Below are 22,048 nucleotides of genomic sequence, written 5' to 3' on the forward strand. Positions count from 1 at the left end.
TTAGTTGGTTGCATACATATACAGTATGTGAAGATAAGACTGCTTTGTTTAAAAGTAAAAGCAAATTACAAACTCATCTACTTTTCTGAGGTTAGTCACATTTTAAAGTAATTTTTTAGTCAGTCTAAAATTCAACTTGACTTGTAAATTAAAATTAAATTTTTAAAATATTAAAAATACTGGTCATTGGAATAATTGTAGTAAAGTGGGTCTTAAGATACAAATTATAGTTAGCAGGGAAAAATATTATAAAAGGAGATTTGGTCACAATTTAGTTCCTCCATCTTATATGGTAAATTAAAAATGGTTAGGAAAATGAACAAGTATAGTGCCACCAAAGTACGGTACTGTTGTGCAGAGGTTAAAATGACAGCAGAGAAGATGGCAGTATTTGGGAACATATCAGGGGACATTTACGATGTATGGGATGGAAAAAGAGGACCGCGTAACACTGCGTACATTACCCTGTGTTCAGTCTCTCGTTCATGCCCGACTCTTTTCGACCCCTGGATTGTGGCCCGCCAGGCTCCTCTGACCATGAGATTTCCCAGGCAAGAACACTGGAGTGGGTTGCCATTCCCTTCTCCAGGGGATCTTCCCGACCCCAGAGATCAAACCCAGGCTTCATGCATTGCAGGCAGATTCCTCACTGTCTGAGCCACCAGGGAAGCCCCATTAGTGACTAAAGGAGGTTGAATGACCAGCCTGGAACCATTATGAGCGGCAGATCCAGACTGCAGTCCCAGTTTCCTGGCCCTGGAGTTGGGCTCTTAACACAGTGGAGAACTTTTTCGCCAGGTTGACTGATCCAAAGTGGGTGAATAATGTAGGACATGCACGCACGCCTGCATACTCAGTCCTGTCCGGCTCTTAATAAGACCCCATGGACTGAAGCCCACCACGCTCTCCTGTCCTTGGGATTTTCCTGGCAAGAATGCTGGAGTCGGTGGTCATTTCCTCCTCCAGGGGATCTTCCTGACCCAGGGATCAGACCCGAATCTTCTGCATGCCCCTCATTTATCACTGAGCCTCAAGGGACGCACTGACATAGGACACTGGTTCTCAAAGTGTGGTCCCTGGGCCAGGACCAACTGAATTATCTGGAAGCGTGGGAAAAATGCAAATCCCCCTTTTACAGTGAGGATGGGGGCCAGGAATCTGCATTCTAAGGAACCCTCCAGGTGATTCTTGTTGAAGTTGGAGAACTCAGGATGGCTGACCCAGGGACCAGAAAGCATGGGTAGAGTCTATTCCCAAATGTGATTTCTACAGGAGGCAAGTAGGCAGGAGGTGACGGCATGGTTCAGGAGGCCCGGTGGAGACTGACCGTGAGTTGCGGGGCAGTGTTGCTGGTGCAGCTGGGTTTGGGTGGGATGAGAGACAGACACTGAGATGCAGGTTTCTTTTAGAACCTCGTTTTACTTTTTCTCTCTTGGACTGAGTCGTTCAACTGATTCAACTTTGCCCACATGTTGTGCTTAAAATACCCAGAGAAAGTAAGTTCTTTATATATACGTCCCTAAACTGAGGCTACTACCAGAATCAGAGGAACTTTGGAAGCCTCTCAAGCCAAGCAGACACTCGGCGTCGATGTAGCTGTGACTCACAGCACAGCCTTATTGTCAACATCGTGTCCCTGGGCAGCGACTTCAAGGCACAGTTGAGAGAGTGGAAATCACGGGTGGTTTGTGCACGCAGGGTGGCCACTGGCAGGGGCCCCACGGGAGTTAGCTGGAAGGCACAGCCCGATGGGACTTTAAGAGGCTGATGAGGAGGGGGTTGGGGCTTGAAGTCGTTGTGTTTTGTGATGACTTGTGCGGCTTCTGCACGGCTCCAGGACAACGCCACAGACGCAGCATGTGAGCGTCCTTGTGATGGCTCATGGCGGCAGTTACCTCCTGTTGTACTGCTCAGTTCTGCAGAACCCAGCGCTTCACTGTAAAAACAGATGGAGTCCAGGGAAGGACGACCTGGTGATGTGTGTTGTGTTGTGGCCAAGTCTTGCCCACTGCCCTGCCCCCTGGTCTCAGGCTCATAAAAGGGGCCCGCGGGCAACAGGGAAGTGTGTGCCAGGCCAAGGGATGGGGCAGGATGCAAATGGTGGCTGGCACACAGTGGTCCTTAGAGGGCTTTCTCTTCCAAGAGGGTGGCTACGATTTGCCTATTATTAGGAGAAAAAGGGAGAAGGCAGTGGCACCCCACTCCAGTCCTCTTGCCTGGAAAACCCCATGGACAGAGGAGCCTGGTGGGCTGCAGTCTGTGGAGTCACTAAGAGTCGGACACGACTGAGTGACTTCACTTTCACTTTTCACATTCATGCATTGGAGAAGGAAATGGCAACCCACTCCAGTGTTCTTGCCTGGAGAATCCCAGGGACGGCGGAGCCTGGTGGGCTGCCGTCTATGGGGTCGCACAGGGTTGGACACGACTGAAGCGACTCAGCAGCAGCAGCAGCAGGAGTAAAAGGGCCTTGACAGTGAGCACTTTCCTCAGTGTGAGTTTTGGGAGGTTTCTTAAAAGAATCTGTGTTGTTGACTGTGATAGCAATGGGGGACCACGTTTTGGCCCGTTGTTCCTCAAATTTAAATGTTACTTCCGCTGTGACTGTTTGGCTGGTGGTGCTGGTGGTGGTTGTTTAGCCTCTGAATCACATCTGACTCTTTATAACCTCATGGTCTGTAGCCCACCAGACTCCCCTGTCCGTGGCATTTGCATGCAAGAATATTGGAGTGCGTTGCTGTTTCCTTCTCCTGACCCAGAGATCGAACCCCCGACTCCTATATCAGCAGGTGGATTCTTTATCACTGAACCACCTGGGAAGTGGTTTGACCTTTGACCAGAAGTAGCCACCAACTACCTCATTACATCATGCCTTATAAAAAAGAAATAGTGCACATACTACTCTCTGATTTTATCGAGGACAGCTATATTGAGACGTAATTCACATACCATATGATCAGTTCAGTTCAGTTCAGTTGCTCAGTCGTGTCTGACTCTTTGCGACCCCATGAATTGCAGCACGCCAGGCCTCCCTGTTCATCACCATCTCCCAGAGTTCACTCAGACTCACGTCTATCGAGTCCGTGATGCCATCCAGCCATCTCATCCTCTGTTGCCCCCTTCTCCTCCTGCCCCCAATCCCTCCCAGCATCAGAGTCTTTTCCAATGAGTCAACTCTTCGCATGAGGTGGCCAAAGTACTGGAGTTTCAGCTTTAGCATCATTCCTTCCAAAGAAATCCCACGGCTGATCTCTTTCAGAATGGACTGGTTGGATCTCCTTGCAGTCCAAGGGACTCTCAGGAGTCTTCTCCAACACCACAGTTCAAAAGCATCAATTCTTCGGTGCTCAGCCTTCTTCATAGTCCAACTCTCACATTCATACATGACCACAGGAAAAACCATAGCCTTGACTAGACGGACCTTAGTCAGCAAAGTAATGTCTCTGCTTTTCAATATACTATCTAGGTTGGTCATAATTTTTCTTCCAAGGAGTAAGCGTCTTTTAATTTCATGGCTGCAGTCACCATCTGCAGTGATTTTGGAGCCCCCCCAAAAATAAAGTCTGACACTGTTTCCACTGTTTCCCCACCTATTTTCCATGAAGTCATGGGACCAGATGCCATGATCTTCGTTTTCTGAATGTTGAGCTTTAGGCCAACTTTTTCGCTCTCCTCTTTCACTTTCATCAAGAGGCTTTTTAGTTCCTCTTCCCTTTCTGCCATGAGGGTGGTGTCATCTGCATACACCCATTTAAACCGTACAATCCAGTGGCGTTAATATAGTCATAGAGTTGTGAAAACATCAACACAGTCAGCTCCTGAACACTTCCATCACCCAGGGAGAAGCCCGTCTCCTTGTCCATCGCCCACCCAGCCTCGGGCGGCCGCCGGCACTCTCTCTCTGCGTTCGGCTGACCTGGGTGTTGCATATAAATAGGGTCATGTGCGATGTGGTCTTTCGCAAGTGGCTTCTGTCACTCAGCATCATGTGTTCAGCACCTCCACGTTGTGGAGGGTCGCCGGTGGCTCAGCGGTGAAGAAGCCACCTGCCGTTGCAGGAGTGCGGGAGAGACAGGTTCCATCCCTGGGTTGGGAAGATCCCCTGGAGGAGGAAGTGGCAACCCACTCCAGTATTCTTGCCTGGAGAATGCTGTGGACAGGGGAGGCTGGAAGGCTACAGTCCATGGGGTCGCAAAGAGTCGGACACGACTGAACCCGACTGAGCTTCCCTGCGGGTTCTGGCGCGTTTCGGGACTTCATCACTTAAAAAAGAATCATGTATTTGGCAGGTCATGGTAGCAGCATGCTCAGTTATGGGGCACGGGATCTAGCCCCCCAGCCGAGGATCTAGCCTGGCTCCGTGCGTCGGGACCAGAGTCTTGGCCGCTGCGCCGCCGGGGAGCCCCCAGCCCGTCATTCCTTTTTATGGCGGTCTGTGTCCCTTTTGTTTGCTTAGTTTATTGTCGTCTCTTTAGGAAGGGATGTTCCGTGGGAAGGGAGACTGGGAGGTTTAGACACGAGGGGGCACGTGCCCCGTGTCTCACCGCTCATCCGGAGCACAGCTGGGATGGGAACCCAGGTCTCCTACCCCGTGATCCACCCCCTGCCGCCCCCAGCGGCACAGAGCTGCCCAACCATCCATCGATTGATTATCTCAGGCCACTGCGCAGCATCAGAGCTCACTCCCGCTGGGCGGGGAAGAGACCGCCAGGCCTCCTGTTGTCTGGGGGAAAGTCTGGGTGGTGAAGCCCAAGAAGGTGTGTGTCTGTCACTCACGAAGCCGTGTCTTTCTCCCCTGGCGGGATCATGAGCCGACGCTCTAGTAGGATGGATAAACGTGCGGGGCTGGACACCCTGCTTCTGCTCGTCACGTTAACGGCTAAGTACAGAGTGACACAGTCTCGTCACCACGCTCTCCACAGCCCCGAGAACCATGTTACCGTGACCCGGACCTAGAGCTGCAGCAGGGATTCAGTCCAGGCTGCTTTGCTGGGCTGATCTGAGACTTGCTCCCTGCTCCCTGGGCAGGGCTGGGTTCTCTGGCCCATTGATCCCTCCATCCTGTGTGTGTTCAGTCTCTGGGGGTCCCAGTCTGGTGTTGAGGAGACAGAGATGGAAGATGCAGGCTCGTGTTCTTGGAGTGCGTGCATGGGCTGCAAGAGGAGGCGGGCTGCCATCACAGAAGAGCGAGATGACCGCAGTGAGAACAGTGCTGTGCACGCTCAGCCGGGTCTGGCTCTGCGACCCCGTGGACCGTAGCCCGCCAGCCTCCTCTGTTCAGGGATTTCTCAGGCAAGAATGCTGGAGGGGGCTGCCATTTTCTCCTCCAGGGGGTCTTCCTCACCCAGGGATCGAACCTGCAACTCTTGCGTCTCCTGCGTCTCCGGAGTTGGCAGGCAGATTCTTTACCAGTTGAGCCACCGTCTGGTAAGAGTGCCTGGTGTCATTCGTGGAGGAAGAGTGGTCAGGGGGTGGTTCCTGAGCCGCCTTCTGAAGGGCAGACAGCTGTTAGCCAGGTGAGGAGTCGGGGCAGTCCTCAGGCCTAGGAGTCAGCATTTGCTATAGTGGTGAGTAGGGTGTGGGCACCCGGGTGGGTGGAAATGGCGACTCGGCGTGTGGCTTGGGCCCGGCCATTGTGCAGAGGGGTGCAGAGGGGTGGCGAGCTGAAGTCAGAGGGTGGGTTCCCTGTGGCAGTGAGGCCGGGTGAGGGGGCGCCTTCTGACTGGGGCATCACCGCGTGACTTCCCAAGTCTTCTCACGCTTCGAGAATGCAGACATTTTTGCAGTGTTAGCTAAGAAGACTTTTCTTTGCACTTTTCTCCAAAGACAGTTAAAGTGCCCCTTTCATAAAATTAGATGTTCCTTCAAAGGTCTGAGGAAGGAAGAGACCAGGCTTTGTTGATATTCTCTTGACACGTGACATTCATGCCATTTTATTTCTGTTCCTAAGTAAGCGTTCTAAAAATAGAATCAGACCATGCTGGGCTGCAGAAGTATATTCACAGCAAAGTAGTGAGTAATTTGAAGTGATGGCTGCTTCCCAAATATTTTCTTTGTATTAAAAACATTACTGTCTTAACTATAATCCCTTTCTGTTAAGAAAAGCAAATAATTGGTGCCTTGAGTATTCAGTTCTTTTCCTCTGTTTTCTTTTATTCCATGTTCATGAGGTTGAACGTCACCACATGTTGCTGCTAAATAGGTTTTTTTGTTTGTTTGGTTGGTTTTTATTTTTGCTGTTAAGCTTTGAGACTTTCATTTCTGTAGAAGCAGGAAAACAGCCCCAGAACTTTTCTACTAGCCTTTGTTTTCAACTTTTTACCTTTTTGATTTAATAGGACATGTTTAGGGGAAAAATGCCCCCATGAAATCTAGTGCTGTGTAATTACTTGGATACATTTAAGTAATTGTGCTACTGTGGTAAAGAGACAATTCAATCCATCACATGTAAAATACAAGACATGTAAATTAAAATAGTCTTTGGAAAGATGGTTACAATCTTTTTTTTAAGTCAGTCTCACTGGGCTTCCCTTTGGTAAAGAATCTGCCTGCAGTGCAGGAGACCTGGGTTTGATTCCTGGGTTGGGAAGATCCCCTGGAGAAGGAAATGGCAACCTACTCCAGTATTCCTGCCTAGAGGATCCCATGGACAGAAGAGCCTGCCAGGCTGCTGTCCATGGGGTCACAAGAGCCGGACACAACAGCGAGTAAACCCCCACATCAACTCCAATGAGTTTTGGATTCCAGGGTGTGGAGTCTCATATTATTTTGGCTTTATTGAGTGAATGTACAGATATTATGCCTGAGACTACTATGCTGATGAGATGTATAGAGTGGGGAGTTTTAAAAAAAATCTTTGGTGGGCATTGCAGTTTATACTCATCATCATGATATCCTCCTTTTCCCTGTGCCTGGCTTGTCTAGGCAAGTGCTAAGCAGGCATCACCTCACTGAACCCGAATGGATAAATATCTAATACCAGCTTTTCTCAGATGAGCAATTAAGGTGGCATTCCACTGGATCGAATGGTCTGCGACTCACTTTTCCTTAATGGTACAGTACGTCAGTGTTTCCTTTTCAGTTGACGTAAATCTGCCGTCCTCTGATTTGCAGTTGCCAAGTACTCCGGCGTGTCTGCAGTTGGCCAGGCCCCGAGACACGGAGGCTTACGTTGCCCCTGGTTTTCCATGAGTGCAGACCGTCTCCTAATGCCCATCCTTGTCTAAGTCCATCTATTCCTGGACACGTTTTTATAAGACTGGGGTGGGTCATCTGATATTCAAGCAGCTCCGGGACATCAAAGAGTCACTTCTGTGTGATGACACAGTAAAAGCATGTCATATTTGCGTCCGGATCAGGGCTCGGGGCAGGGGCGCTGGACAGCTGCCTCAGACCACGCCCCACCCTCTCTTCTTCCTGCGCCGTCCCTGTATGCCTCTAGTCACTCCCTGCTCGTCCTGCTAAGCTGTCTTCTCTCAGAATCATCCTCCAGTGTGGTTGGACAGACGACCTACTCCTCCCCGAGGACGTGGAGCCTCACGTTGTATCTTTTAGGATGGGTCCTCTTAGATACTTGGAGCCAAACGCCGCCGCTTCCTCTTCCCCCTGAGTATCTGGAAGGATCGGGCGCTTGTGGGAGCAGCAGAGGCTTTCTTCTGCCGGTAACGGTGTGAGTGCTCGGTTTTGTCCGGCTCTGCTGCCCCAGGGACTGTGGCCCGCTGGGCGCCTCTGTCAGTGGGATTCTTCAGGCAAGGACACTGGAGCGGGTTGCCATTTCCTTCTCCAGGGGTCTTCCTGACCCAGAGATGGAACCCGCGTTTCCTGCGTCTCCGGGATTGGCTGGCGGATTCTTGACCACTAGCGCCACCTGGGAAGTCCCATGCTAGTGCCAAAACCCGGCTCATATCAGCTCAGACTGAGAAGTAATGGGCTGGTATAAGTGAGAGGTCTTGGCCTAGCCTCTGGGTTCAGGTAGGAACCAAGGCCTCAGTGAAGCTTGTCAGCACTCTCCCTGGCCTTCTTCCTCAGAGTAGTGTCCACTGACTGCCTTGTTCTTTCTTACTGTGCCAGGATAGACCCAGGCCCATCTCCTGTCCCCCCATCAACCCCCATGAGGAAGCTGCTACATTCAACTCCGGAAGTACCTCCTGGGTACTTACCACCTCAGGACATACTCTAGACCCTGGGATTCAGCAATGACCGAAGCAGGCAAAACACCCTTAACTTAGCTCTCCTGAGTCTGTCTTTCACAAAAGTTCTAATAAATGTCCCCAGGGATTGTGTCTTACTGGCCTGACTCGGGTCCCTGGCCACCCCAGAATCCGTAGTGGGGTCCACCCACCGTGACCACGTGGGTTGAGCTGAGTCGCGGGAAGTTCCCGCCCGGAAAATCGATACGCTGCTGCCAGTGTGCGAAGAATGGGCGCTGCCAAGTCAGCAAAGCGACAGCCGTGCTCCCCGACGGGCCAGCCCACCGGCTCCAGATGGCCGACTCCGCGGCCCTCGATCTCCCCGGGTGGGGCTCCGTGGGTGGAGGGCTCCCCGGGTGGATCTCCCAAGCGGGGTCTCCCCAGGTGGATCTCCCCGGGCGGATCTCCCCGGGCGGGACTCCCCAGGTGGATCTCGCTGGGTGGGGCTCCCCCGGGTGGATCTCCCCTGGTGCATCTCCTCGGCGGGGGCTCCCCGGGTCGGCCCTCGCAGCCCCGGGTTGCTGACTTGCGCTGTTCCTCCGTCGCAGCTCCAGGTGAAGATGAGCGAGCGGGCCGCCTCGCTGAGCACCATGGTGCCTCTGCCTCGCAGCGCCTACTGGCAACACATCACCCGGCAGCACAGCACGGGGCAGCTGTACCGCCTGCAAGGTGAGCGGGGCGGGGCGGGGCGCCGGGGTGGGGGCGGGGCTCCGGGGGTCTCGGGGCGGGGCGTGACGGGGGCGGGGCGGGGCCCTCGGGGCGGGGCGCCGGGGTGGGGGCGTGGCTCCGGAGGTCTCGGGGCGGGGCGCTGCGGGGCGGGGCGCCCTCCCCACGCTGCATCCCTACCGCAGGTTAGTCCGCTTCCCCCCAGAGCCCCGGGCTTCTGAGGCGGGGGCCACGGGCTCCATCCCTAGTCAGGGCCCTGAGACCCCGCCTGTCATGCGGGGAGGACAAAATTGAAACATCCTCAGGGCAGTCTGGACAGAGGAAATGTCACATGAAGGAGACACTCACTTTACAATTATTTTAACTAACCTAACTCCCTTTCAAAACGAGTAGGCGTTCCTCAGAAATGACTGAAGACTAAAAGGCTTACCAGGGCCCTGACGGTGTAGTAACATTTTTTAAAATCTAAGTTTAGAGGAGATGTTTTAGATGCTGTTAGCGTATGGTTTCTGTGCTCCTTGGGTTTATGTAGCTACCTCTGACAATGTCTGCATCTGTTTGCAACAAAGAAAACAACTCTGTTTTCCAGCATATAGACACAACTTCTTCAACTATAACAACAAAAAATGCAAATCTACCTGCATGCAAAAAGTCCATATTGTGGTTGGAAAACCATAAATAGCTGAAAGAGTCTGGAATCATCACCAAGGACTAGTGACCCACTAATTCCAGTAAAACAGTGGTGATAATGTTACCTCGAGACATGGAGCAGAACAACAAAAATCACCACAAAGGAGGAAAATCACTTTTGAGAAGTTTGCGTTGTTTTTGTCAAATGTAGTAAGTCACAAACCAAATGGCTCATCAGAATCAGACTTCGGTTTATTTGATAAGCCTTTATATTTCAGTTCAGTTCAGTCGCTCAGTCGTGTCCGACTCTTTTCGACCCCATGAATCAGAGCACGCCAGGCCTCCCTGTCCATCACCAACTCCCAGAGTTTACTCAAACTCCTGTCCACGGAGTCCGTGATGCCATCCAGCCATCTCATCCTCTGTCGCCCCCTTCTCCTCCTGCCCCCAATCCCTGCCGGCATCAGAGTCTTTTCCAATGAGTCAACTCTTTGCATGAGGTGGCCAAAGTACTGGAATTTCAGCTTTAGCATCATTCCTTCCAAAGAAAACCCAGGGCTGATCTCCTTCAGAACAGACTGGTTGGATCTCCTTGCAGTCCAAGGGACTCTCAAGAGTCTTCTCCAACACCACAGTTCAAAAGCATCAATTCTTTGGCTCTCAGCTTTCTTCACAGTCTAACTCTCACATCCAGACATGACCACTGGTAAAACCATAGCCTTGACTAGACGGACCTTTGTTGGCAAAGTAATGTCTCTGCTTTTGTAATATGCCATCTAGGTTAGTCATAATTTTCCTTCCAAGGAGTAAGCGTCTTTTAATTTCATGGCTGCAGTCACCATCTGCAGTGATTTTGGAGCCCAAAAAATAAAGTCTGACACTGTTTCCACTGTTTCCCCATCTATTTCCCATGGAGTGATGGGACTGGATGCCATGATCTCCGTTTTCTTAATGTTGAGCTTTAGGCCAACTTTTTCACTCTCCTCTTTCACTTTCATTAAGAGGCTTTTTAGTTCCTCTTCACTTTCTGCCATAAGGGTGGTGTCATCTGCATATCTGAGGTTACTGATATTTCTTCCTGCAATCTTGATTCCAGCTTGTGCTTCTTCCAGTCCAGCGTTTCTCATGATGTACTCTGCATAGAAGTGAAATAAGCAGGGTGACAATATACAGCCTTGTATACTCCTTTTCCTATTGGGAACCAGTCTGTTGTTCCATGTCCAGTTCTAACTGTTGCTTCCTGACCTGCATTCAGATTTCTCAAGAGGCAGGTCAGGTGGTCTGGTATTCCCATCTCTTGAAGAATTTTCCACAGTTTATTGTGATCCACATAGTCAAAGGCTTTGGCATAGTCAATAAAGCAGAAATAGATGTTTTTCTGGAACTCTCTTGCTTTTTCAGTGATCCAGCAGATGTTGGCAATTTGATCTCTGGTTCCTCTGCCTTTTCTAAAACCAGCTTGAACATCTGGAAGTTCAGGTTCATGTACTGCTGAAGCCTGGCTTGGAGTATTTTGAGCATTACTTTACTAGCATGTGAGATGAGTGCAATTGTGTGATAGTTTGAGCATTCTTTGGCATTGCCTTTCTTTGGGATTGGAATGAAAACTGACCTTTTCCAGTCCTGTGGCCACTGCTGAGTTCTCCAAATTTGCTGGCATATTGAATGCAGCACTTTCACGGCATCATCTTTCAGGATTTGAAATAGCTCAACTGGAATTCCATCACCTCCACTAGCTTTGTTCGTGGTGATGCTTTCTAAGGCCCACTTGACTTCACATTCCAGGCTGTCTGGCTCTAGGTGAGTGATCATCCTGATGCTTATCTTGGTCTTGAAGATCTTTTTTGTACAATTCTTCTGTGTATTCTTGCCACATCTTCTTAATATCTTCTGCTTCTGTTAGGTCCATACCATTTCTGTCCTTTATCAAGCCCATCTTTGCATGAAATGTTCCCTTGGTTTGTGTTGTTTTTGTCAAATATAGAAAGTCACAAACCAAACAGTTTGTCAGAGTCGGACTTGGGTTTATTCAATAAGCCTTTATCTTTCAGTTCAGTTTATATTTAGGTTTGTTATTTATTATTTGTATAACAACACGCAAAAGTAACAAGATTCAGGCAGGCTTTGGATATATGTTAGCTTCCCTGGTGGCTCAGAGGGTAGAGCATCTGCCTGCAGTGCAGGAGACCCAGGTTCAGTCCCTGGGTCAGGAAGATCCCCTGAAGAAGGAAATGGCAAACCCTCCAATTTTCTTACGTGGAGAATCCCATGGACGGAAGAGCCGGGTGGGCTACAGTCCACAGGTGGCAAACTGAGCGACTTCAGTTTCACTTTTGATTCCAGACCATCGCAATAAGGAGAATATTGTGATAAAGCGAGTCACCATCACGATAAAGAGAATATTGTGATAAAGCAAGTCACACGAATTTTTTTGGCTTCCCAGTGCTTATTAAAGTTATGTTTACACTAGCCTATGGTCTATTAAGTGTGCAACAGCTTGTATGTCTAAAAAGATGTACATACTTTAATTCAAAAACACTTTATTGCTAAAAAATGCTAACCATCATGTAAGCCTTTGGTGGGTCGTAATAGTAACATCAAACATAACCAATCACAGGTCATCAAAACAAGTATAATAATAATGAACAAGCTGAAGATACACGAGAATTACCCCAAAATGACACAAAGACATGAAGTGAGCAGGGGCTGAGAAATGGCACCAACAGGTTCCCTCAGCATAGGGTCGCCACAGATCTGCCATTTAAAAATATATAGGGACTTCCCTGGCCATCCGTTGGTTAAGAACTGGCACTGCCTCCACTGTAGGGCCGTGGGTTTGATCCCTGGTTGGGGAACTGGGATCCTGAATGCTGCATGATGAGGCCCAAAAATAATCAAAATAAATTTTAAAAAGTTAACAGAATGCAATATCTGTAAAGCATAATGCAGTGAAGCAGAAAATGAGGCCTGCCTGCATCACTGTAAAATTAGGTCCAAGTTTATTGGTATAGATTTTACAAATGAGCACAGTAGTAGTACTTGCAAGACAGTAATTTAAAGCTAGTGATTGCTTCGTTTCTGATGAAATAAATTCCAGTGATAATAAGAAAAAAGAGCCATGGAATTCCTGCAGAGACGATGGATTATCAGACTTTGTGACTGGTAATTTTCTAGGCTTTAGAAGGTGACTGTGTTCTAGGATTGAAGATGATAATTCAAACTATGATTGTTGTTACATAGTATAGCCTTCATTGAACCTAAGCTCCCAATAGAATTCTTACCTTTTTCCTGTTTTGACTGCATGCTAATAACTCAGTGACACATCCTTCCATCTTCCCATCTTTCCCAGCATCAGGGTCTTCTCTGTGCACGAGAATAGCACTATAGCTTCAGTGATTTTTTTCTTTATGTTTTGTATCAATTATTTCATCAAATTATTTGTTTTCAGGTACTTTTGCTACCTGTGTAGGAATTAATGTAAATGTGTTTTATTTTTACCCAGTTTATAACCAGCGTTTCCGAGACAGTACGTCATCAGCATGTTCTATGTAGATTTGTTTGTTTTATCGTGGGATTGCTTTCTAGTCACCAGTATTCATTGAGATACAGCGCTGATATGTGCTGTGTATGTGTGGAATAGCTTGGAAACTCAATTTACCACTAAAATAGATAGATTTTTTTTTGATAGATTTTTAAAAAATGTTCAGACTACATAAAATTATCTCACGTCTCAGGGGTGGTCATTCACACGACGAATAACTGGGAAACGTTCATCTATCCCGCCTATGAGGCTCCGGGTGGCTCAGCGGTAGAGGCCGAGACACGGTGCCACCCTGGGTTGGGAAGGTGCCCTGGAGGAGGAATGGCGACCCAGTCGATGGCGCCCCGCTCGAGGATTCTTGATGAGAAGCCCGTGGACAGAGGAGCCCGGCGGGCTCTAGTCCCTGCGGTCTTAGAGAGGCAGGACTGAGCAACTGAGCGCGCGCGCATCCCACCCGCCCCACCGCCGTGGTTCCTCCCTTCTGCCCACCCCGGGGTTGGGGTGGAGAAACCGGGGAAATGAGCAGCCTCGTGCCCTGTGTGTGCGTGATGAGATCACACAGCGCCTCGTCGCTTGCTCTGCTGGTGTCCATGAGTTGTAATTCCTCTGGCCAACTCAGCTACCCTAGTGTATTTCGGATTGAGTTTCGTCTGGCAGATCCAGTGGCTAGCCTGGAAATCACACAGACCTTATGAGGGAGTTTATCCAAGGGGTTTGAGAAATTGTTTCCTCTCCAAATTCGGTGCTAGCGCGCCACCTCCTGGTCACGTTTGGATTTACCGCTGTGTTGCTGTCGGTGAGCAGAGGAGCGTGCTGGTCCCGCCCGCGCACCCTAAGATGTGTTCATCCATCTTCGCTGCTTCCTGCTCCCCATTTTCCAGTTTCAAAACTAAATTCTCTTCTCTGCTTAGGCACTTACAGAATGAACATGTGAGGTTCACCGTGAGAACTGGGAAAAAATACATGAAATAGAAGCATTCAGCGGTATGCTGAGCCCCGCGTTCACAGGCGTTCCTAGGGATTCATTGTATAAAACGAGTCACCTTTTCCCAGTTGTCTTCCATGTTGTCCTGACCCTGGTTGATATCACCCTCCTCCAAAAAAGTGCTAGAGTCCAATAATTGGGGGCGAAATCAGTCTTTTGGTCTCTCAGTCGTGTCCGACTCTTTGTGACCCGGCGGACTGCAGCCCACCAGGCCTCCCTGTCCATCACCAACTCCCGGAGCTTGCTCAAAGTCATGTCCATTGAGTCGGTGGTGCCATCCAACCATCTCATCCTCTGTCGTCCCCTTTCCTCCCACCTTCCATCTTTCCCAGCATCAGGGTCTTTTCCAGTGAGTCAGTTCTTCCCATCAGGTGGCCAAAGGACTGGAGCTTCAGCTTCAGCATCAGTCCTTCCAGTGAATACTCAGGACTCATTTCCTTTAGGATGGACTGGTTTGTGCTACATGTTAAATTCTTTAGGAGATTCAGAGAGCAAATCAATATTTCCAAGACTCTGAGATGTCCTGAGGTAAAAAGTAAATCTGTTTAATCCTGGTTAAGCCAGGGCTCTGTAAATTTGAACGTGCGGTCTTCTCTCTCCTTTTTTTATATAAACTAACATTAATATACAACTAGCAAAGTGCCAGATTTGTTCCTTTCAAGGGAGACAGGACATGCTCACTGAATCTAAAAGCTACTGCTTTTTGAGGACCTACTGTGTTCCTGTCTTTGCACTAGGAACTTAACATGGAGGTGGTGGTTTAGTCATGTCTGATTCCTCTTCAACCACGTGAACTGTGGTCTGCCAGGCTCCTCTGTCCTTGGGATTTCCCAGGCAAGGGTACCGGAGTGGGTTGCTATCCCTTCTCCAGGGGATCTTCCTGACCAAGGAATTGAACCTGGGTCCCCTGTACTGCAGGCAGTCTTCTGTATTGCAGATGGTCTCCCATATTGCAGGCAGACTCCTTCCGACTGAGCCACTAGGAAAGCCAGAACATGATCTCGTTTAGACTGCAGAGCAGCCGCCTGGGAGTATTCTATTCCCCTGTGCAGCTAAGACATGGAATTTGTAGTAATGTGTCCAGGATCACGTGTGTCGTGGAGCTGAGGCTTCCGTCTCTCCGTTCATTCACTGTCTGATAAATGTTAGCTGAGCGTCTATTTTATGCTGAGCATTATGCTGGGTGATGGAGCCACACGGGGGCTGCTACACAGGCTTGTTTCTGCCTCCTGCAGGTTATAGTCAGAAGGAGAGCCACAGTCAACAATTATACACGCATATTTAATTTCAAATTCGGTCCATGTCATACTGGAAAGAAAGTATTCGTAGTAGAGAATGGTAAAGCAGAGTTGTTGCCAGTTTGGGGAAGAAGGTCACAAAGGGACTTCTTTAGAGGGGCTGCACCATTTACCCGAAGACCTGGAATCTGGAAAGAGGTAGAGCCTACTGGGAAAAGCGTTATCCACAGAGAAATCAACTTCTGCAAAGGCCCTGGTGCGGGAAGGAGCTCGGATTTTCAAAGAACAGAAAGGAAGAGGTGTGGCTGGTGCATAAAGGCTTTTACGAGCAAGCCGGGTGTGTCCAGCTCCTTGGCAATGCTCTTCTTAAACTCCCTCACCCCCTTCTTTAAGTTAACATCTTAGGAATTTTGCCCTTAATCCTTAGGTGCTCCATTTCTCAATATGTTTAGAACCTTTCTGTAGAAATTGCCTCTGAAGAGAGCGTCCCTTGTTTCAAAGCAAAAATGAGAAACCCATAGGCACTTATATCATTGATCCAGCATGCGATTTTGGATATTCGTGGGAAGTCAAGGAGCCGCATCAGAGGTCTGCGCCGCTCTGTGGGCGTCTCTCTGCCGCCTTTCCTGGCTCAGCTGGCAGCGGTTAGAGTTGGCCAGAGACTCCACTTCAGTGAAGGCAGAACTGAGACCCTTGGAGGTCCGCACTCAGTGAGATCACGTGGCCAGCGGGCGGATGGACTGACGTTAGAACTCCAGGGTTCTGACTGCTGGGTAGGGGTCTTTCTTTCATTGTATATGCTTGCCTTTGGGTGGAAATTCTGCCACTGCGGGTGTTTCCAAAGTGAATACCGAGTGATGGAAATAACTTCTCCAGAGGGTCGGTTCCAGGTTGTGCAATTTACGTTTTTATCTTAAGGAGGATAGATTTTTTTGAGCAAGTGGTTGCTTTGGGGGGCTTAACCTTGGGTTTTCTTTCTTTTTAAAAGTTTTCCTTTTATTGAAGTTATAGTTGGTTTACCATGCTGTATTTATTTCTGCTGTACAGCAAAGTGATCCAGTCATACATATATGTGTACATCCAGTTACACACACACACATACACACGCACACACATATGTGTGCCAAATCGCTTCAGTCGTCTCCAACTCTCTGCACCTCCATGGACTGCAGCCCGCCAGGGCTCTGTCCATGGGATTCTCCAGGCAAGAATGCTGGAGTGGGTGCCATGCCCTCCTCCAGGGGGTCTTCCCGACCAGGGATCGAGCCAGGTCTCCATGCCTCCTGCACTTGCAGGCAGGCTCCTTCAGCCCTGGCGCCTGTGCCTGCGTCTAACACTCTTTGCCATCACGTGTCACAGTGTCGACTCTAGCCCCCGTGCGGCGCAGCAGGGCCTTGTCTGTCCCTCCTGGATAGAACAGTTGCCTCTGCTCGTCCCATCCGTCCGTCCCCCAGCCCCTCCCCCTTGACAACCACCGTCTGTTCTCTATAATGTTGGTTTTTCAATATTCTAACACAGCTACGTACATTGTGTGTGCATCTAGTGAGAGAGAAGTAGATTAAGATCTGAGCAAATTAGACGACACACAAACCGGGGTCTCACACTCGCATGTCTGTAGGGGCCACGGGGGCAAGCCAGTGTGGCATGGTGGGCTCCCTGGTGAAAATGGCAGGGAGAGCGCAGGCCGAGGGGACCGGCCTTCAGCCCGTATGCGGTCACCCAGTGTCGACGGAATTCTGCCAGCTCTGTGCCCCATCAGGCCGAGGGGACCGGCCATCAGCCCGTGTGCAGTCACCCAGTGTCGACAGGGAATTCCGCCTGCTCTGTGCCCCGTGCAGGCCAGAGGACAGGGCTTGGCACAAAGAGGGCGCACAGGCCAGTGCCAGCTTGTGACCTCTGTGTGTGACCTTTGCACGAGTTTGTGTGTGTGTGTTGGAGAATTGAATTCATGTGTAAGAAGGAGTGATCTCTAGTGACTGGGATATTTTGATATCCTGACTTCTCTAATAGTCACTGCTACATGTCCCAGTGACTGTATGACTACGTATATAGTTTTCTTATGGTTCAGATTTGAGGCTTGGAAATGTCTGAATCCACGACTTCCCTCAGAGGGTAAGGCGTCTGCCTCCAATGCGGGAGACCTGGGTTTGATCCCTGGGTGGGGAAGATCCCCTGGAGAAGGAAATGGCAACCCACTCTGGTACTCTTGCCTGGAGAATCCCATGGACGGAGGAGCCTGGTAGGCTACAGTCCATGGGGTCGCAAAGAGTCAGACACGACTGAGCGGCTTCACCTCACCTCACCTCTCGATTTCTTACGGCAGAAAGGGCCTAGCCTGGGCCGTGCTGGAGCCCAGCGCTGGGATACGGAGCCGGGCCGAGGGCGTAGGGCCCGCGCCGCCGCGAGCCTGCCTGCTCCCCCAGCTTGCTTTCGGAGCGCGCGCTGGCGGGGCGGGCGTGCTCCGCCGAGCCGGGGAGCCATTTCCCGGGGTTGGTAGAGTGGCTTGATCTACGGGTTTGGTTGCAGGAAGTCTGAACTGCAGTGTAGGTTTTCCTTTGTTCTCTTCTGAGGGCTCTTCCCCTGATCTGCGTCGTAAATTCCTTTGCGTGTGGTAACCCTTGGTCGCTTAATGGAACGAGCCCACTCCCTGGAAAAGACCCTGATGCTGGGAAAGATGGAAGGCAGGAGGAGAAGGGGGCGACAGGGGATGAGATGGCTGGAGGGCATCACTGATGCAATGGACTTGAACCTGAGCAAATTCCCGAAGATAGGGAAGGACCGCGGGGCCGGGCAGGTACAGTTCATGGCGTCGCGGAGTCAGACTCAGCAACTGGGCAGCAACAGCCCTTGGCCAGCAGACGGCGGTAGAACGCCTCTAAGCTTATCAAATCAGGCGCCCGGCCACAAGCTTATCAAATCAGGCGCCCGGCCACAAGCTTATCAAATCAGGCGCCCCGGCCGCAAGAAACGGCCAACCGGCCTCCTGGGCAGTGCAGCTGCTGACTGTTCCTGTTCACAACCTTTCATGGGAGCGTTCACGCCCATTCCTTACAGATTAACTGGTTGCTGTCGAGCTGCAGGCAGTGGAGTTAAGTAGGCGCTGCAAGACGAAGCAGCCTGCAGTCTAAAATGTCTCATGTCTGGAAAGCTCGCCAGCCCCTGTCCTGTATCATGAAGGGGACTCACAGTGGCCTCGTGCGACTCTTCCTGGCCTGGCCCTCCTGACGTGTGCATTGTCCTTGGTCTGGAACTCACACCTGAAGTAATAAAGGCTGCCTGGCTTTTAAGAGGCCCTCCTTTACTGCAGGTTCTCCTAGGAATAAACGCAGTACTATCTTATTTCTGGTCTGGTTTCCAAAGGGTGTCCTCGCCGAAAGATTCCCCAGTCTTTTGACTGGATCTCGTCTTCCCTAAATCTTTTGGCTGTAGGAGTTAGTTCGTAAAGTATTGAGGAGGCGGTTGCCCCTTGTTGCCCCTGGTTTGACCGCCTTGTTGCTTAGTCTCTAAGCTGTCTCCACCTCTTTGCGGCCCCTTGGAATGTAACTCGCCAGGCTCCTCTGTCCCTGGGATTTCCCAGGCAAGATTACTGGACGGGGCTACCATTTCCTTCTCCAGGGGATCTTTCCGACCCAGGGATGGGACCCGTGTCCCCTGAATTGGCAGGAGGGTTCTTTACCACTGAGCCACTTGGGAAGCCTGGTTTGCACATAGCCAGTGCAAAGGCCTAGAGAAGGCGATGGCAGCCCACTCCAGCCCTCTTGCCTGGAAAATCCCATGGACAGAGGAACCTGGTGGGCTGCAGTCCATGGGGTCGTAAAGAGTCGGACACGACTGAGCGACTTCACTTTGACTTTTCACTTTCATGCATTGGAGAAGGAAATGGCAACCCACTCCAGTGTTCTTGCCTGGAGAATCCCAGGGATGGGGGAGCCTGGTGGGCTGCCGTCTGTGGGGTCGCACAGAGTCGGACACGACTGAAGCGACTTGGCAGCAGCAGCAGCCATGCAAAGGCCACATGCAAGTGATGTATTAACCACGGTGTCTTTCAGGACTCTCCTTTGCATATCCTTGTGAGTAGCCTTTGGGAGGGGGGAAACATTCTGTATCCTATGTTATTTATTTCTATTACACAGAAACTTGTGATGAGCTAACCTGGTTGTGGTTGCAACTGCTGATTTTAAAATCTCTTTTGGAAAAGGTGTCACCAGCCCTCTGAAGCTTCATCGAACAGAGACTTTTCCCACCTACCCATCTGAGCACTGACGGCCTGGCGTGAGCCGTGTCAGCCACAAACCCACCTGGACGGGCAGAGGGCGCCCAGGAAGCCGTGCCGGAAAGCAGCTCCGCGTCCTGCCTACCTGTGTGGTCCTTGGGACACTCTGCAATACTCTTTTTCTTTTTTCCTGCCTTTGTTTTTTCCCCTTTCTTTCTTAAAGAAAAAAAAATTAGCACACTTGAAACCTGCTCTATAGATACCGACTTTGTGTTCCCTCTTTTACGGCCGTGGTTTTCTATTGTAGACACCGTGTCCCCTGCACCTCCCTGAATTTGCCCTTTTGCGGATTCTTGTGATTTATTTTCCTTCTGAGTGTTCCGATTGTGTGACAGTACTGCCAATAAAATGGCTCTTAATTACTTGTTGTTTGTCTCACCGTATTCCTCAGTTATTCATATTATTGTTCTGCCTAACTGTGGGCCGGCATGTTTTCTTATATTCCCACTTAGTGAAATCAGTGCTTTGACTCAGTATGACCTATTACGTTAAGAAGTCACCCTCCCAAGCACCCTTTATATCATTTTCCAGCGTTGCAGTTTCTTACACCATCTCCCCTCTCCCTCCCTTTTAAGAAAGCTTTTATTTTGTTCCATGTACCTTCCAAAACGTTTAAAAATAAAAGCCATTCTTCACCCATACGGTCTAGGGCTTCTGGCTATATGACTTTCTGCATCTCCAGTGTGTCTGAAGGTGTGTGAATATCTTCCTTGTGAACCCCGAGCATCGCATTTGATAGAATCCAACCGTGTATGTGTTTGTTCACTCATTCACTCAGCTGTCTGCTGAGCATCTGCTCGCCCCAGGCCCCCTGCGAGGCAAAGTCAGGAGACGAAGAGATAAAAGGTGCAGCCTCTGTCACCAAGGACCTTACATGTGGAGAAGCATGACGAGGAAGTAAGGACATAATTCCAGTACCGTGTGGCATCTGCTAAATGGGCCCCGGAAGTCATGTGCTTCTAAAGAGACGGCCACACTGGGAAAACGCCAGATGGGAATTGAGTCTTGTGAGCTTCTGAGGTTAAAAGTGCTGTAAAGCTGTATAAGGGGTGGGGTCTGTCTTAGTCTCAACTCGATTCTCAGTAGCGTTGCCAGATAAAATATGGGATGAAATTAAATTTGAATTTCAGATACACAATGAATAATTTTTTTAGCACACATGTACTGCATGGGATGTGATTATACTTAAAAATGTCCATTGTCTATCTTAGATTAAAACTTGACTGGGTGGTCTCTATTTTTCCTTACTAAATTTGGCAGTCCTATTTCCCAGACCCCAGAACGGAGCTCATGCTTGAGAAATATACATTGAACCCATGAAGAAGAATAAGCCCTGATCCTTGGGATGGAATTCTTTCTACAATGGGAAGCAAATTAACATTGATTTGCATATGTTCTCAGTGCCAGACACGGGGCTCGGGCCTTCCAAAATGATTATTTTCACTAAGGAGGAAAAACAGTGTTTTTGCGAAGTCCCAAGAATGCTCCTTCCAAAAAGTGCATAATTTCCTAAAATGGAGATTGGCCAATGAAACCCCAAAGGCCTCGCTGAAATCCCGCCTTGGTCTGAGGTGGTTGGGGTTTCCAAGGACGCTGCTGGTTGGGATGTGTTTTTCTCAGGGGTGGAGAAGCCTGGAGGAGGAGGGTTAAGTTCAGCTGAGAATTAATTAGTGGGTTAGGAACACAGAAACGATTTCGCGCTGGTGGCTTTGCTGGGACGCACTTGTGTTCTGTGCTCTCTCCCCATCCTTCTAGTTCATCCTGCTTCTCCCAGACGTATTTCTGTTCATCTTTTAAGAATTTGGCCTGCCACACAGGTTTGATAATTCGCTCACTGTTCCTTTTTCCTGACTCTATCTGGCTCTTTTTTTTTTTTTTCTTGTTGAAAACTATCTCATAGGAGGTTCTCCCTGATTCCAAGGCCTTGGCAGCCAGCATGGGGGATTAAGTTAAAGAAGTAGATAGAGGAAATGGAATTAAGGAAATAATTATAATTTTAATGAAGTCAGGATCGCTGAAGCAAGTCTACAGCTAATGAGTGTGTGAAGAAATGTTGCTGAATGGGGTTAACTATAAACCAGAGACTCAGGACTTTTCAAAAAAGAAACATACTGACAAAAAGGAGTTAGAGCCTCCTAACAGCCTCCACTTACTCTCTCTGCTATTCTTAGAGCTTTACTTATGTTCTTAATTCAATCCTCAGCAGCTCCACGAGGTAAGTATAATTATTGTTCCTGTTTAACAGATGAGAAACGGATCCTTAAGGAGTTTAAATAATCTAAAAATATGCCTAGGATCTCTAAGCTCTGTTAAAAGATAAACCGAGGCAGATTAAAAGAGTTTATATGAGGGACTCACCTGGTGAGCCAGTGGTTGAGCCTCCGGCTCCCACCGCATGGGGTGTGGGCTCGAACCCTCATCAGGGAACTAGGATCCCACATACCCGAGGCATGGCTTAAAAAAAAAAAAAAGTTTATTTGAGTGTCCATCTCTTGGGATTGGGCAACACCAAACCAAAAATAGTTA

The 22,048-nt window shown here is 49.5% G+C and overlaps 1 protein-coding gene across 2 annotated transcripts in view; it reads left to right on the plus strand.

Annotated features, from left to right (window-relative positions):
• The window catches only part of DOK5 (docking protein 5), a 147,976-nt gene extending 127,815 nt beyond the window's left edge, over positions 1-20,161 (plus strand). For both annotated transcript variants that reach the window (XM_018058056.1, XM_018058057.1), the window contains 2 exons: positions 8,738-8,858; positions 19,448-20,161. In XM_018058056.1, the coding sequence (XP_017913545.1) occupies positions 8,738-8,858; positions 19,448-19,512 (186 nt within the window). In that variant the 3' untranslated portion in view covers positions 19,513-20,161. The remainder of the gene's footprint in view (positions 1-8,737; positions 8,859-19,447) is intronic.

The sequence above is a fragment of the Capra hircus genome, chromosome 13, assembly GCF_001704415.2.
Source record: "Capra hircus breed San Clemente chromosome 13, ASM170441v1, whole genome shotgun sequence".
In the NCBI taxonomy this organism is placed as follows: Eukaryota; Metazoa; Chordata; class Mammalia; order Artiodactyla; family Bovidae; genus Capra; species Capra hircus.